Below are 15,576 nucleotides of genomic sequence, written 5' to 3' on the forward strand. Positions count from 1 at the left end.
TTTTAACTGTTCTTTTTTGTTTTTGTATTTTTGTATTTTTGTTATTTCTTTTTTTGTGTATGTTTATTTTTTTGTATTAATTGGAAAATTTAATTAATATTATTTTAAAATAAATAAATAAACTACCCACGGCCGAGGGCTTGCCCCTGTTTTTCTCCCTGCTAGGTCATTTCTCCCACCCTCCCTCCCTTAGGTTAGGCTCTTCTGTTTCTTGACCTTGCTATGGACCTTGGTTGGTCGCCTTGGTTGTCCAAGGGGCCTGGTGGGAATTTTTCCACTTGGCAAATTGGCACCGGCCATTTGGATTTTTCGCCTACCTCGTAGCAAATAATAATAATAATAATAATAATTTATTATTTGTACTCCGCCCATCTGGCTGGGTTTCCCCAGCCACTCTGGGCGGCTTCCATAGAAACCAAAAATACACTAAAATATCACACATTAAAAACATCCCTGAACAGGGCTGCCTTAAGATGTCTTCTGAATGTTAGGTAGTTATTTATCGCTTTGACATCTGATGGGGGGGCGTTCCACAGGGCGGGCGCCACTACCGAGAAGGCCCTCTGCCTGGTTCCCTGTAGCTTTGCTTCTCGCAATGAGGGAACCGCCAGAAGGCCCTCGGCGCTGGACCTCAGCATCCGGGCAGAACGATGGGGGTGGAGACACTCCTTCAGGTATACTGGGCCGAGGCCGTTTAGGGCTTTAAAGGTCAACACCAGCACTTTGAATTGTGCTCGGAAACGTACTGGGAGCCAATGTAGGTCTTTCAAGACCGATGTTATGTGGTCTCGGCAGCCGCCCCCAGTCACCAGTCTAGCTGCCGCATTCTGGATCAGTTGTAGTTTCCGAGTCACCTTCAAAGGTAGCCCCACGTAGAGCGCATTGCAGTAGTCCAAGTGGGAGATAACTAGAGCATGCACCACTCTGGCGAGACAGTCTGCGGGCAGGTAGGGTCTCAGCCTGCGTACCAGGTGGAGTTGGTAGACAGCTGCCCTGGATACAGAATTGACCTGCGCCTCCATGGACAGCTGTGAGTCCAAAATGACTCCCAGGCTGCACACCTGGTCCTTCAGGGGCACAGTTACCCTATTCAGGACCAGGGAGTCCTCCACACCAGCCCGCCCCCTGTCCCCCAAAAACAGTACTTCTGTCTTGTCAGGATTCAACTTCAATCCATTAGCCATCATCCATCCTCCAATCGCCTCCAGGCACTCACACAGGACCTTCACCACCTTCACTGGTTCTGATTTGAAAGAGAGGTAGAGCTGGGTATCATCTGCATATTGATGAACACCCAGCCCAAACCCCCTGAAGATCCCTCCCAGCAGCTTCATATAGATGTTAAAAAGCATGGGGGAGAGGACGGAACCCTGAGGCACCCCACAAGTGAGGGCCCAGGGGTCTGAACACTCATCCCCCACCACCACTTTCTGAACACGGCCCAGGAGGAAGGAGCGAAACCATTGTATAACAGTGCCCCCAGCTCCCAGCCCCTCTAGACGGTCCAGAAGGATGTTATGGTCGATTGTATCAAAGGCCGCTGAGAGATCCAGCAGAACTAGGAAACAACTCTCACCTTTGTCCCTAGCTCGCCGGAGATCATCAACCAGCGCGACCAAGGCAGTTTCAGTCCCATGATGAGGCCTGAATCCTGATTGGAAGGGATCCAAATGGTCCGCATCCTCCAGGCGTGCCTGGAGTTTTTCAGCTCAATCACCTTGCCCAAGAATGGAAGATTTGAGACTTTGTAAAGTGTAGCGGTTAGGCATCAGAGTATTAGGTTGAAGGTGAAGGGAGGTGGTGGCCATCACATACTCCTCCTAATTTAAGGGTATTCCATTAAAGGAATCCAGTGGGCAGGGTCTCCGTCCAAAGCCCCAGACGGGGGGCTGGGGCCATGGCACGACCCCTAGCAGTGACCCTGGGGGAGTTTCTAGTTGATGTGCATCAGCAGGGCTCCGCCTACTGGTGGTTAACCCTTCCAAGACTCCTGCAGATGGGCAGGAGTCAGATATAGTCAGGTGGTTTCCAATGCCTAAGCCAATACCACTCACATTCTGTAACCGATAAAGTTGTGGCCTTTTTTGCCCATTAACCTAAAATACTGTTTCATGTGCCTTTATTCCATTCCTTCACAATGAGTAACACGATTGATCTATGTAGCCCAAGTGTCAATTTTTCTAGCAAGATACGACATGCCACCATCCATAGCACCTTAAATAGTACTAGGACTATTTAAAGTGTTGTTGTAACATTGATCGAAGGACAAGAATGTAGCATCGTTAGTGTTCATGTTGCATTACAGAAATAGCATAAACAAAATATGGGTCCCTGACTTGCAGGTCTCATTATGTAAATTAAGGATAGGTTTAATCTTAAATGAAGAAAAAAACCCCACCCAGTAATTAGTCAGAGCATCTCTAACTGATTTCTATATTGCCCAAAGATTAAAAAAAGAAAACCTCAACTCTAGTTACTACCTCTGTACATATTTTTAAAGGAAAGAATAGGAAGGATATATGTTGTATCATAATTATACATTGTGAATTTTTTTTTTTTTTCATGCAATGTAGATACCAGTTCTCTTATTTAATGCACTATCTCAACCACCTTCTTTGTGGTTCAAGCCATATTGATTGGTAAATATGCAGGCAGGAAAGTGAGGTTGCAGATGGCTTTTCCAAGATACCCAGTGGCACTCCAGCTCAAGCTGAATGAGAAGTGAGCCCAGCATGCTTCATGCCTTTAGCCCTGAAACACTTTATCCACTATAATTAATATGTTATCACTGAAACAACACTATAAAGGTGTGCTCTGTTTTGAAATCGGAAAATACGAGGTAAAGGGCATTACTTTTATATAATCTGCACCTTCTTTTTCAGCTGCCTCTTTATTTTGTATGTTGCGCCTTTAGTTCCTATAATTCAATTTGTAATTTAATCTGTATTTCAAGAAAATATGTCCTCTTTTCACCTTTCAGAATAAGACACAAGGACTGAGTTTTGTCCGGATACATGCACCATGGAATGTACTTAGCCGAGAAGCAGAGTTTCTTAAAATAAAAATGCCCACTAAAAGGGTAAGTAGTACACAGTTCTGTTTTAATTATTTTGAAACTTGCAGAACATTACAGAGGAAAGGCAGTGAAGGCTGGTTATTTCTAACTTCTGAGGATGGCAAGGAAGAAGCCCCCCTCCCCAGTGACTACCTCCACTTATAACGTTGTTGTTGTTGTTGTTGTTGTTTAGTTATTTAGTTGTGTCCGACTCTTCGTGACCCCCATGGACCAGAACACGCCAGGCCCTCCTGTCTTCCACTGCCTCCCGCAGTTTGGTCAAACTCATGCTGGTAGCTTCGAGAACACTGTCCAACCATCTTGTCTCCGTCGTCCCCTGCTTTCTTTCCCAACATCAGGGTCTTTTCCAGGGAGTCTTCTCTTCTCATGAGGAGGCCAAAGTATTGGAGCCTCAGCTTCAGGATCTGTCCTTCCAGTGAGCACTCAGGGCTGATTTCCTTCAGAATGGAGAGGTTTGATCTTCTTGCAATCCATGGGACTCTCAAGAGTCTCCTCCAGCACCAGAATTCAAAAGCATCAATTCTTCATCGATCAGCCTTCTTTATGGTCCAGCTCTCACTTCCAGACATCACTACTGGGAAAACGAGAGCTTTATAAGGAAATTGGCATGACACACGTTTCAACATGTTAGTTGTTTAATGGAATTGTAGTGTTGGGAGGGACCCGAAGAGTCATCTAGTCCAACTCTCTGCAATGCAGGAATCACAGCTAAAGAGCTCCTGACAGATGGCCACCCAACCTCTGTTAGGAAATGTCCACCATCTGAGGTTGGGGATGCAGGTGGTGCTGTGGTGTAAACCACTGAACCCCTTGGGCTTGCCGATCAGAAGGTCGGTGGCTCGAATCCCCGCGACGGGGTGAGCTCCCGTCACTCAGTCCCAGCTCTTGCCCACCTAGCAGTTTGAAAGGACATCAAAGTGCAAGTAGATAAATAGGTACCGCTCCGGTGGGAAGGTAAATGGTGTTTCCGTGTGCTGCTCTGGTTTGCCAGAAGCATCTTAGAAGCTGGCCACATGACCTGGAAGCTGTCTGCGGACAAACACTGGCTCCCTCGGCCTATAGAGCGAGATGAGCACCCAACCCCAGAGTCATCTGTGACTGGACCTAACGGTCAGGGGTTCCTTTACCTTTACCATCTGATGTGGTTTGTTCCACCGTCAAGGAACTCTTAACCCCCAGACAGTTCTACCCAGTGCTTAGTCAGAATTTCCTTTCTTGTAATCTCTTGATTTGTAGCAACATCCATTGGTTTGAACCATCTTCCCATCAACAGTTGATACCTTGATATTTTCGTTGTTTGATTGTTAGGTTCTTTTCTTACAGAACATATCTCCACTAGGACTGCCTTGAAATAACTCAAGCTTCTCCCTTCCTTTTCACTTGGTGCTACCTAAGCCAATTCTGGGGTGGGGGGCAGTGAGGGAAGACGATATAAACTATCCTGATGAGGAACGATTGTTTCAGCCTGCCTCTTAAAATAGATCCCTTCCCATTCAAGCATTCTGTATCCTGTGCTTGCAGATCAGCTGAACAAACGATGGCTGAGACGCACTATTGAATGTTTGTGCATTAGTAGAGCCAAAGGCAGAGACGTAATCTTTTTGTAAACTGCTTTGAGGTTTTATAAAAGCAGTATATAGATAGGACTAGCCCAAAACATTTTGGCACCTGAGGCGAACCACAAAATGGTGCCTCCTCACTGCCAGTGAAGAAGTGATGAGTAAAGACCTATATCAAGAACATGGCGGGGAATAAAGATCTACTTTGACATCTGCTGCCCCTGTGGATCCTACTGCCCGAGGCAGTTGCCTCACCTTGCCTCATGGGTGGGCCGGCCCTGACACAAATGTTGCAAAATGATAAAATACAATAAATATTCCTAGCTAGCAGTTCAAATATTCCCAGGGTCTATTCAGACACTGCAGACAACCACTTCTTTAAACAGGAGCTCATTTTCTGGAACCAAAACTGGTGGTGGGACAATACTCAGTAATTCTCCTTCAATATTGGTGCTTCACTAACTTTTCTTGGTTATGGGCTCTGGGAACACTAGTGGTGAAAAGATGCCATTCAATTATTCTAAACAAATTAATATTTGGGATGCCACCTGCTCATGCACGCTCTCTTTGTTTCTCCAGACATATGAAATAACAGAAGAAACGGGAATTGTCAATAAGTTGTCTGAAATATGGCAGAAGTTTACAAAACCTTTGCAGCCCAAAGTGCCACAGCAAAATACCACCAGAATGAAGCATTTATCTTACCCTTTCTCCAGAGAAAAACTCTATTTGTGAGTACTTAACAAGGTGCACAGTATAATTCCCTGAGAAATATAATTCATTGAGGAATGTTGTGGTGATTGAGACTGCACATAACTTCCCATCGTATGCAGTCTTCATGGGGCTGTACTATTTAAGAAAACAGTTGAAAGAGTTACATCTTTGAGTGCCCTCACCTACCATGTATGGTGTCAGGGATCTCAAACTGAGGATCATAGCATCAGAACAGGCACCTTACTTTCTGTGATGCTAGAGGAAGTTGACAGACACTTCCTTTTAGCTCTGCAGAAATCAGAAGATGCACATAGACGCTTACAGAATTTGATTTCTGTGAACCCTGATGTGAACTGACCTAATCCTCTCTAAAGTTAGTGTGCAGATCAGAGCGTGCTAATGTGTCAGATTTCACACTTGTTCAAATTTGTGTGTGTGTATGTGTGTGTAAAGGTGTGTGCATACATATATATTTGTTAAGTATTGTTGTTTAAAGTTGCATATGCAGTAAATCCTGTATTTTATCTTGGCTGTGTTTTTTTTTTAAAAAAAACAACAGCTCAGCTAGGGTTGGAATGTATAGATTCTTATTCCTCATATACGAATTATGATAATGAAAAATTATGATAATGAAAAAGAAATTGTGCAGCTCAGCAGGTAGAGCATGAGACTCATGCTCTCAGAGTCTGGGTTTGAGTCCCACACTGGGCCCAAAGTCCACCACTGATGAGTGTTCTTCCCACAGCCATGCTGCAGAAACTAATGCAACATTTCTCTGTTCGGGCAAACATTTTGTGACCAGGAAGCAGTGGGGGATTTATTTATATTCAAATATGCATTGTATAATTTGTTTCTTGATGTTCTTGCGCTGCCCTCAGACTTTGGCATAGGATAAGTTAATATCCAGAAACATTTTCCCGGGTGAATTTTAAAAAATCATGGGTTTAAACTTGTAAATTACATTATTGAATAGGGTTCCCTTCTTTTGAAAGCAGGGAGTGCAAGGACATTGTGAGAGAAGGAAAACCCTGTGATTCTTGCCTAACTCTGCATTTGTAGAGTTAGGAATTCTAGAATTCCTGTTAAATTTGTCAAGCAGAATCATACAAGCTGGCTAACTTTTTGAAACAAAATCTGTAACCTTTTATTTACACAATCCTTTACAGGTTTCCTCAGAGGTAAGCTCCACTAAGTTTAAGGGCCTTACTCTCAGGGAAGTATGCATAGGACTGGCCTTCTTTTGCTCTTCTGGGAATTGCATAAGGCACATTTTAACTGATCTTGTCTATCACTGTTTCTCAAGGTACAACATTCAAGATAAAGACACGTTTTTTGACAATGCTACCCGCAGTCGAATAGTAAGTCAGCTGAGGGGGTGTGACGCATGAGGGAACCCCCCTGTGTTTAATTGCATTCACTGTTATTGCTGATAATTACATATTTTTTAAAATATATATATTCATGGCTCTCTACAAGTGGGGGAGGGAATTATTGGTTTGTGGGCTTTTGGGTCCTTGTTTTTATCATGTATTTTGTGCTTTTATCTTGTTTTTTTACTTTGTGAACCACTTGAGATCTGCGAAGGAATGGTGGTATTCAAATTTCATCATCATGGGTGCCTGGTTGCGTGGTGATTTAATAATAATAATAATAATAATAATAATAATAATAAATTTTATTTATATCCCGCCCTCCCCAGCCGAAACCGGGCTCAGGGCGGCTAACAACACTGAAGTAGTGCAACATTATAAAAACATTATAAAAATTAATTAAAATCAAAATTGATGGCAACCATAAACTAAAGTTTTGTAAAGATTGCCAAAGGAGGGAGTCAGGCTGCACCCTGACCAAAGGCCTGGCGGAACAGCTCTGTCTTGCAGGCCCTGCGGAAAGATGTCAAGTCCCGCAGGGCCCTTGTGTCATGTGACAGAGCGTTCCACCAGGTTGGAGCCGCAGCCGAAAAAGCCCTGGCTCTAGTTGAGGCCAGCCTAACCTCTCTGTGGCCTGGGACCTTCAAGATGTTTTTATTTGAAGACCGTAAGTTCCTCTGTGGGGCATACCAGGAGAGGTGGTCCCGTAGGTACGAGGGTCCTAGGCCGTATAGGGCTTTGAAGGTTAAAACCAGCACCTTAAACCTGATCCTATACTCCACCGGGAGCCAGTGCAGCTGGTATAGCACCGGATGAATGTGATCTCACAGCGAAGACCCCGTAAGGAGTCTCGCTGCGGCATTCTACACCCGCTGGAGTTTTTGGGTCAGTCTCAAGGGCAGCCCCACGTAGAGCGAGTTACAATAATCCAGTCTGGAGGTGACCGTCGCGTGGATCACAGTGGCTAGGTCAGGGCGAGAGAGGTAAGGAGCCAACTGCTTAGCATGGTGGAGAGGAGATGAAAAAATGCCGCCTTTGTAATAGCTGCAATCTGCGCCTCCATGGAGAGGGAGGTATCGAAGATTACACCCAAACTCTTAACGGACGGTGCTGGCACTAATTGCACCCCCGCAAGAGATGGGAGTGGCCCCCTCAATCCCATATCGTCCCGTCCCAGCCAGAGGACCTCTGTCTTCGAAGGATTTAACTTCAACCGGCTCCCATGTAACCATCCAGCCACAGCTTCCAAGCATCTGATCAGTGTGTCTGGGGCCGAGTCAGGATGGCCATCCAACAACAGATAGAGTTGGGTGTCATCAGCATACTGATGGCAGCCCAGCCCAAAACTCCGGATAAGCTGGGCGAGGGGGCGCATAAAGATGTTAAAAAGCATCGGGGAGAGAATCGCACCCTGAGGCACTCCACACACCAAGGAGTGACGCGATGACAATTCCCCCCCAAGCGCCACCCTCTGTTCCCGACCAGAGAGAAACGAGTGCAGCCATTGAAGGACTGTGCCCTGGATCCCCACGTCGGCAAGGTGGTGGTCCAGGAGTTCGTGATCGACCATGTCGAAAGCTGCTGACAGATCTAGAAGAATCAGCAGCCCCGACCCGCCTCGATCCAGCTGTCTACGAAGATCATCTGTTAGGGCAACCAGAGCCGTCTTGGTCCCATGACCAGCGCGGAAGCCGGACTGGAATGGATTATAGTCACTGAATAAGGCAGAGGTTACAAACCCTAATTATTTCCAGTGCTTTTTTTTCTGGGGAGATGCAGGGGTACAAAAACTCCTATACATTTTAGGAATCTTTGTACTTTTGTCCATTTACTGTATTTATTTTTCCTGATTTGAACTATAAAATGGTGATTTTCTGGAGTCAAAATGAGAGTACCCCCTAAACATTTTTTAAAAAGAAAAAAATCACTGCTTATTTCCATCATTTTTTGTTGGGGGGATCTTATTTAATTTTTATATACTGTACATTGTTTGAATCTTATCAAACCCTTGATGTGGGAAGCCATGACGGTCAAAGAGGAGATGGGTTCAAATACAGCCTTCTCTCTGATATGATAGTTTGCTATATACACGGGCTGTTATTGTTGTTACCGTATATAGGAGCTTCCAGTTGCTTGAGCCTTCACCTGCAGTTTGACATAGCACAGGACTATGAAATACTGGATGAAGAAAGCTATTTTATTTAAATATAGTTAAAAAAAATATGGTATGGTGAACATCATTTTTATGTCTTACTGGCTTCATGCAGAACATCTATTTCTTGGAAAGAAGTTATCTGTTAGTTACACCATGTTTGTGTGTTTTGATGCAGGTACATGAAATTTTGAAGCGTACATATACTACAAAAGCCAAAAACAGCATGGGTAAGAAAGAATTCGCTTTTAAAAAAATGTTATTTCAGAAGCTTCTTTTTAATATTCTTGAATTCTTGTTCTAAATTTTGAATCTCAAATGCTTGTTAAGATATAGTCATAGTGCATTCTGCTATGTCTTAATAGGTTAAGGCAAATCCTGGATAATCAAATAAAAAGACATGTTTCTGAATCCTGCTCTGTTGGACATCATGGAGAATAAACTATGCAAAATCGTAATATATATATATATATATTGACAGAATAAATTGTCTAAAACCAAAGGTTAACAATCTGCATACTTTATACAGGTTACACAATTAGTTTTTTGTTGGAAGAGAATGTAAAGGTTTTGTTAAATCATAGATTCCACACAGTCCTTTGAATTTTCCATTCAAAGAAAAGCATTTTCCTTGGGCCAGTATGAACAACACCTAACATTAGGGTGCAAACTGTTCTGGAAACATTCTGTAGCTGAGTGAATTCAGAATGAATTCCCTGCAAGAAAATAATATTGCTTGATTTATTTATTTTTTTATGGCTAATATTGAGCCTTGAGCTTTATTGGCCTTGCCTAGAATATAATTGGAAACTTCCCTTCCCCCTTCTCCCAAATTCTCTTCTGCAGCTTCTGTTAGACGGGATAATCTCTAGTTCTACAAATATTCAGTGCATATGTTCTACAAATATTCAGTGTTGAACGTCAACACTTCATATACGATTATTTTTCAGTAGCACTCACAGCTTTAGCACTTTTTGTTAGGTATTGAAGTTCTCACCCTGGGCCAGCAGGAGGATACTGTAGATAGTTATGCAAATGAAGGATTGAAAGTGACGTTCAGTGATTGGATAGTTTGTATGCAAATGAAGGATCGAAAGTGACGTTCAGTGATTGGATAGTTTTAGAAAGTTGCTACAGTTACATTGTTCTGGAGCTCTATATAAGCAGGCTGACTGAGCTCCTCAGTTCAGTTCTGTTCTGGCCTTTGAATAAACAGGAGCTGTTTGAAGAATCGCTGTGTCGTCTGATATGTTCGCCCACAACTTAACACTTTTGATTGGAGTGGCAGCAATATGTGAGCAGGTGACATCAAATCTTGGTCAAAATTGGTGAATGGAGATACTGCAATCCAAAAGCTAACTCGGATGTGACAAAACAAACCAGCTAGATTTCAGATTCAGATGCCAAGTTTTGATTGCAGAGTTGAAATCATTTTAAATTACCGCATTTTTCAGTCTATAAGACTGTACAAGATGCCCCCTATTTTGGGGGGGACTCTGATTTAAGAAAATGGGGGGAGATGGCCCCTGTGTATAAAACGCCCCCAAATTTTGAACATTATTTTTTAGGGGGAAAGCCTAGTCTTGTACACGGGAAAATACGGTACTTTTAATTTACTTGTAAAATGTAGATCCCACCCTGAAACATAATATTTCCACTAATCAGATTTTAACATTACATTCATAAACTGAAATATAATAATAATAATAATAATAATAATAATAATAATAATAATAATAATAATAATATATTATTTGTCTCCCCAGCCACTCTGGGCGGCTTCTACAAAGACAAAAAATACACTAAGATGTCACACATTAAAAACTTCCCTGAATACACATTGATTTAAGGTGGCATTGGGGGAAGAGAAGGGAGGAGTTCCATTGTGCTAGTGGTATCGCCTTCTTTGGCCGAAAAGCAAATATATATGTGTGTTTAAAAATAACTATTGCTATCTTTATTTTTCTTTAGGTATTAACACATTAATAGCAAACAATGTTTATGAAGCAGCCTTTCCCCTCCATGATGTAGGTATACACTTTCTTGTCAATTTCCTAAGAACCTTGTTAAAAGTCAGAGAATGCTTAATTGGTGCTACATATGAGATTCCGCTGGAGTGCAAACTTCCTGTTAAGAAGCAGTATCCTTCAAATAAATAAGGGGTATTCAGTGTTATGTTGGAGGGGATGCCAGGAAACAGGGAATTATGTTCACACGTGGTGGGGGTGTAAATATGTACAATTTTGGGGGGCAAAGGGTGTTTAATCACTGGGTTAAAGCTGGCCAAAAGTCCAGAGGTAGCATTATTATCAATTTACAATGGGGTAGAAGGTTCGCAGACTATGAAGGACTTGCTTACAAATTTATTGACAGCCACACGAATCATTACAGCTAGGAAGTGGAAGGGGCAAGCACAATATAAAATGGGAGAATGGTACGAAGAGGTTTGGGATATAGCTATTAATGATAAATTAACATGTGCCATTAAGGTAAGATGGGGAATATGTAGGAGAAATGATTTTGAAGAGATATGGAGGGTAAAGCTCGAAGTTAATGAATCTGCTGAACTAATTTTTAAGCGGAATACGAAAAAGGGAGACGTGAGGAAGTCAGGAAAATAAGTTAATCAAAGAGGAGAAGATAAAAAAGAGGGATTTTTGTCTTTCTGTTTTCTTTGTTTTTCTGTTAATTGCCTGTACTTTTTGTATTTTTGTGTTTTTGTATTTTCTCTTGTGTTTTCTCTATTGTTTGTTTTATAATTTTTCTATTGTTAAAATTCAATAAAATATCATTTAAAAAAAAATATGAAGAGATATGGAGGGTGTTCGTAGAATTTGTACTGTTAAAACGGAAAGGGGTTAAACCAGCACAAGAAGCGTTGAAATTTTGGGAGGTTGGATAGTTATAATGGAATGGTCTTGGTGATGGGGTGCACATTTTTATGCTTATTTATGTATTATTAATTATTAATTTAATAATAATAATAATAATAATAATAATAATAATAATAATGCAGTATCCTAGTTTTAGGCTTATACATAGGACTCATTCACACAAAAAACATTCTCGTGGGATTTCTTGTTGGTTCATTGGTTTCAGTGGGCCAATTCCAAACATGATTTAGTCCAAACATGATGACCACCCCTGGTCTGCAACATTGAATTGCATTCTAGCAGGCAGGGGAGGTCAATATTATATCTATCATCATCACCATCCTGCTTTAGCTGAGATTCCTGCATTTCAGGGGGTTGGACTAGATTACTCTTGGGTCCTTCCAAGTCTATGATTCTATGATTATATATAGCAAGGATGGGAAAACTGTGGTCCTCCAACTGTTGTCGGAATCCAGCTCCTGGCATGGGAAAGGGTGATGGTGGACGGTAGATGCAATGTCTGGAGGACCCCAGGTGCCCCACTGTTGGTAGCGGTTAAGAGCGGTGGACTCGTAATCTGGTGAATCAGGTTCGCTTCCCCGCTCCTCCACAGGCAGCTGCTGGGTCACCTTGGGCTAGTCACACTTCTCTGAAGTCTCCCAGCCCCACTCACCTCACAGAGTGTTTGTTGTGGGGGAGGAAGGGAAAGGAGAATGTTAGCCACTTTGAGACTCCTTAGGGTAGTGATAAAGCGGGATATCAAATCCAAACTTCTCTTCTTCTTCTTCTTCTTCTTCTTCTTCTTCTTCTTCTTCTTCACTGGACAGCCTCAGTGAGTTTTCAGTTTAAGGCATGGTAGTGGGGTAGAGAATAGATTACAGAGATTGGCAGGAGTAAAAGCAATTTTAGAAGTACAATGGTACCTCGGGTTACAAACACCTCAGGTTACAAACACTTCGGGTTGCAGACTCCGCTAACCTGGAAGTAGTACCTTGGGTTAAGAACTTTACCTCAGGATGAGAACAGAAATCGCCCAGCGGTGGCAGAGGGAGACCCCATTAGCTAAAGTGGTACCTCAGGTTAAGAACAGTTTCAGGTTAAGAACGGACCTCCGGAATGAATTAAGTTTGTAACCAGAGGTACCACGGTACTTCGATTTTGTGGCAGTTAGAAATGACTAGTTTCTAAAACCTCTAGGGATTTCCTCTGAATGACAGGGAAGGCATTGGTGTGGATTGTATTGACCATGTTTGGCTTAAAGCACCTTAATACTAAAAATTGTTGCTGCTGCTGCTACTGCTACTGTTCTTGCTACCTGCCCTTCACTACCAGATGACTCCTGCTCCCTACAATATTTCTTACCAATAGCATTGTCTTTTCAGGGTGAATATGATGGTGAAAACAAAGAAATGAATGAAAGAAAGGTAAAATAATTTACATCTTCAGTTTGGTTGGCGTTGGGTTTGAATGTGTCGATCTGTTCACTGCAATCAAGCCTTTGTGCTGAAAATATACTGCAAACTGGGCACAGTCCAGTCTGAAGCTCTTCTGCTCTGTCACAGCTCCTGTTAATTTCAGTAGTGTTTGCACAAAGGGATTTTCCATTGGATTGTATCCATATTTGTTGCCCGCCACCCCAGTCTCCAAGCGGTACAAGATTCCAGGGGTTCCAGGCACTTACCCAGGGTTCAGTGTCCTTGAAACAAGATACAGCAGAGATTGCATGTCGAGGTCCCCAGGGCCACCCCAATAACTCACACATCACATGGAATTTTTGTTTAAGGTTTTTGGCATAATTTTGGCCACAACTTTATTAAAATACAAGCATATGAGTGGTTGCTTAGGCATTGGTTGCGACTATCTGCCCCCACCGTGGGGGACAGACTGACATTCCGCACGCCTGCAAAAGTCAGAAAAGGGGAATACACTTGGGGCTAGCGACGGAGCAGGGAACCTGCCCTCAGCCCACCCCAAATGCAGCCAGGAGCTCTTGCAGTGGCCCGAGCCCCCTTGACAGGGTGGACAAGCAATAGTTAGCCCCCGATTCCTTTACCGGAATCACTTGCAGCAGCAGCATTAGAGGGGCAGGCACAGCCAATCCATGCCCCCCAACCAACCAAACCATAAACCAATGCCTAACCGCAACTTTACAAGTTGTGACGATTTGCTACGCAGTAGGCAAAAACCAAATGGCCCCAGCCAATCAGCCAGATGGACAAAATTCCTACTGGGCCCCTGCCCCAAAGCAGACGACCCCATGACAGGCATAGCAAGGTCAAAGCGAACAACCCTAATTCTAGGGAGGGGGGACGGGCAATCTGATGCACAGGCGAAAAGAGGAAGCCCTAGCCTCGTGCAAGGAGTTTTAGCATTTCTGGCTGTCAGTCAACAAATGGCAACGTTAACTTCTTCCCAACAACAAGGGAAGCCCCAATCGCATCAGTGGCCAACAGTCAATTAGCCCGCCCCCCAACTTTGGATTGTCCTGGCGGCCCCCACCACCACAGGTGCTCTCCATGAAGGAGAACATGCTTTGTGGCAGAAATTTTAGGATATGTGGTTTATTTACACACATATTCAACCTGAGTCTACAATGAAGGTGCTCACAGCATTAACACTCCAAGAGGGTCTTGCTTCTCCCATAGTCACAGCCTAGTATTCCTGCAGAAATCAAGTATGGCTCTCTCTCTCTGGCTTCTGTCTCCTTCTAGCCCAGCTGACACACATTCCACGCTTGCTTTTGTCTTCCTTACTACCAACCATGCAAGGGAGGGGGGCCATCTTCCACAGAGCATCTTCCTTCCTTATACTAGCCGTACTTAGGGCCTTTAACTCAGCAAGAGACTTGCCTGGCTAATTCAACAATGGTATCCTCCAGGACCCCAAGCATAGCTGTCAACCGTCCCTTATTTGGTGGGAAAGTCCCTTATCCCAGCACTGTGTCCCGCTGCTGTCCCTTATTGATGATGTCCCTTAAATTTCCCGGGTTTCAAAGGAAGCAGCTGCTCTCCCTCCATCCCTGCCGGCCAGGGAGGAGGGAGGCTAGAACTGTGTTGCTTGGCTGTGTTGCTCACCCAATAAGGAGTCTAAGAACGACTGGGGGGTGGAGCTTGCATGCCTTGTGCTGATCAAATCAGCCGCGTTGCCTGGGGACTCGCCTTTGCTCAGCGCTTCCCAGCGGAGAGGTGACGGTGGTTTTCCTTGCTGCATCCCCTTTGCTGGGTTGCTGCGCTGTGGGAACCACCGCTTGAGGCTTCGTTTGGCTGCTGGCTGGGCTTTCTGCCTTTGGCTTGGAGGGGCTCAGAAGTTGAACATACCTGTGCTTGGAAAATCCCTTATTTTGGCTGCTGATCCCTTATTTCCGAGGCTACTGGTCCCTTATTTTCAAATCTGTAAGTTGAGAGCTATGACCCCAAGAATTACAGGGAACGCAGGCATCATGCAGGGTGAACCCCCCAAACTCACAACAATATTGTGTTGCTATGACCTCTGTGTTATTCTTCCACTGGGTGTCTTCAGGATAACTGTTTGTAGAAATGGTCAAATAGATATAATTTATGAATGCTGCCTGTAAAAAAATGAATCTATCATAGCTAGCTTTCAGCATTATATCCCATGCTAATAAAGAAACAAAAGCAGAACTACTAGTTTGATACTTGGAGAGGAAAGGGAGTGGTGCATTGATTTCAGAAGAAAAAAGAAGGAGAGTTATTGGTCATTTATATACTGCTTCTCTGACTCAGCCCAGGCCATTTAGCATTAGAAACAGTCTGGAATATGCCCCCAGTGCAGAAAATTGCTACTGAAAATTCCCTTAGTTGTTTACAGCATT

The 15,576-nt window shown here is 43.5% G+C and overlaps 1 protein-coding gene across 1 annotated transcript in view; it reads left to right on the top strand.

Moving 5' to 3' along the window:
- Window positions 1-15,576, top strand: part of ANO2 (anoctamin 2) — a 141,234-nt gene that overhangs the window by 30,645 nt on the left and 95,013 nt on the right. Inside the window, exons 3-8 of the mRNA XM_079975130.1 lie at window positions 2,981-3,079; window positions 5,215-5,366; window positions 6,653-6,707; window positions 9,050-9,101; window positions 10,843-10,898; window positions 13,127-13,168. Coding sequence (XP_079831256.1) covers window positions 2,981-3,079; window positions 5,215-5,366; window positions 6,653-6,707; window positions 9,050-9,101; window positions 10,843-10,898; window positions 13,127-13,168 — 456 coding nt within the window. The remainder of the gene's footprint in view (window positions 1-2,980; window positions 3,080-5,214; window positions 5,367-6,652; window positions 6,708-9,049; window positions 9,102-10,842; window positions 10,899-13,126; window positions 13,169-15,576) is intronic.

This window comes from Podarcis cretensis (genome assembly GCF_951804945.1).
Source record: "Podarcis cretensis genome assembly, chromosome: 5".
Taxonomy (NCBI): Eukaryota; Metazoa; Chordata; class Lepidosauria; order Squamata; family Lacertidae; genus Podarcis; species Podarcis cretensis.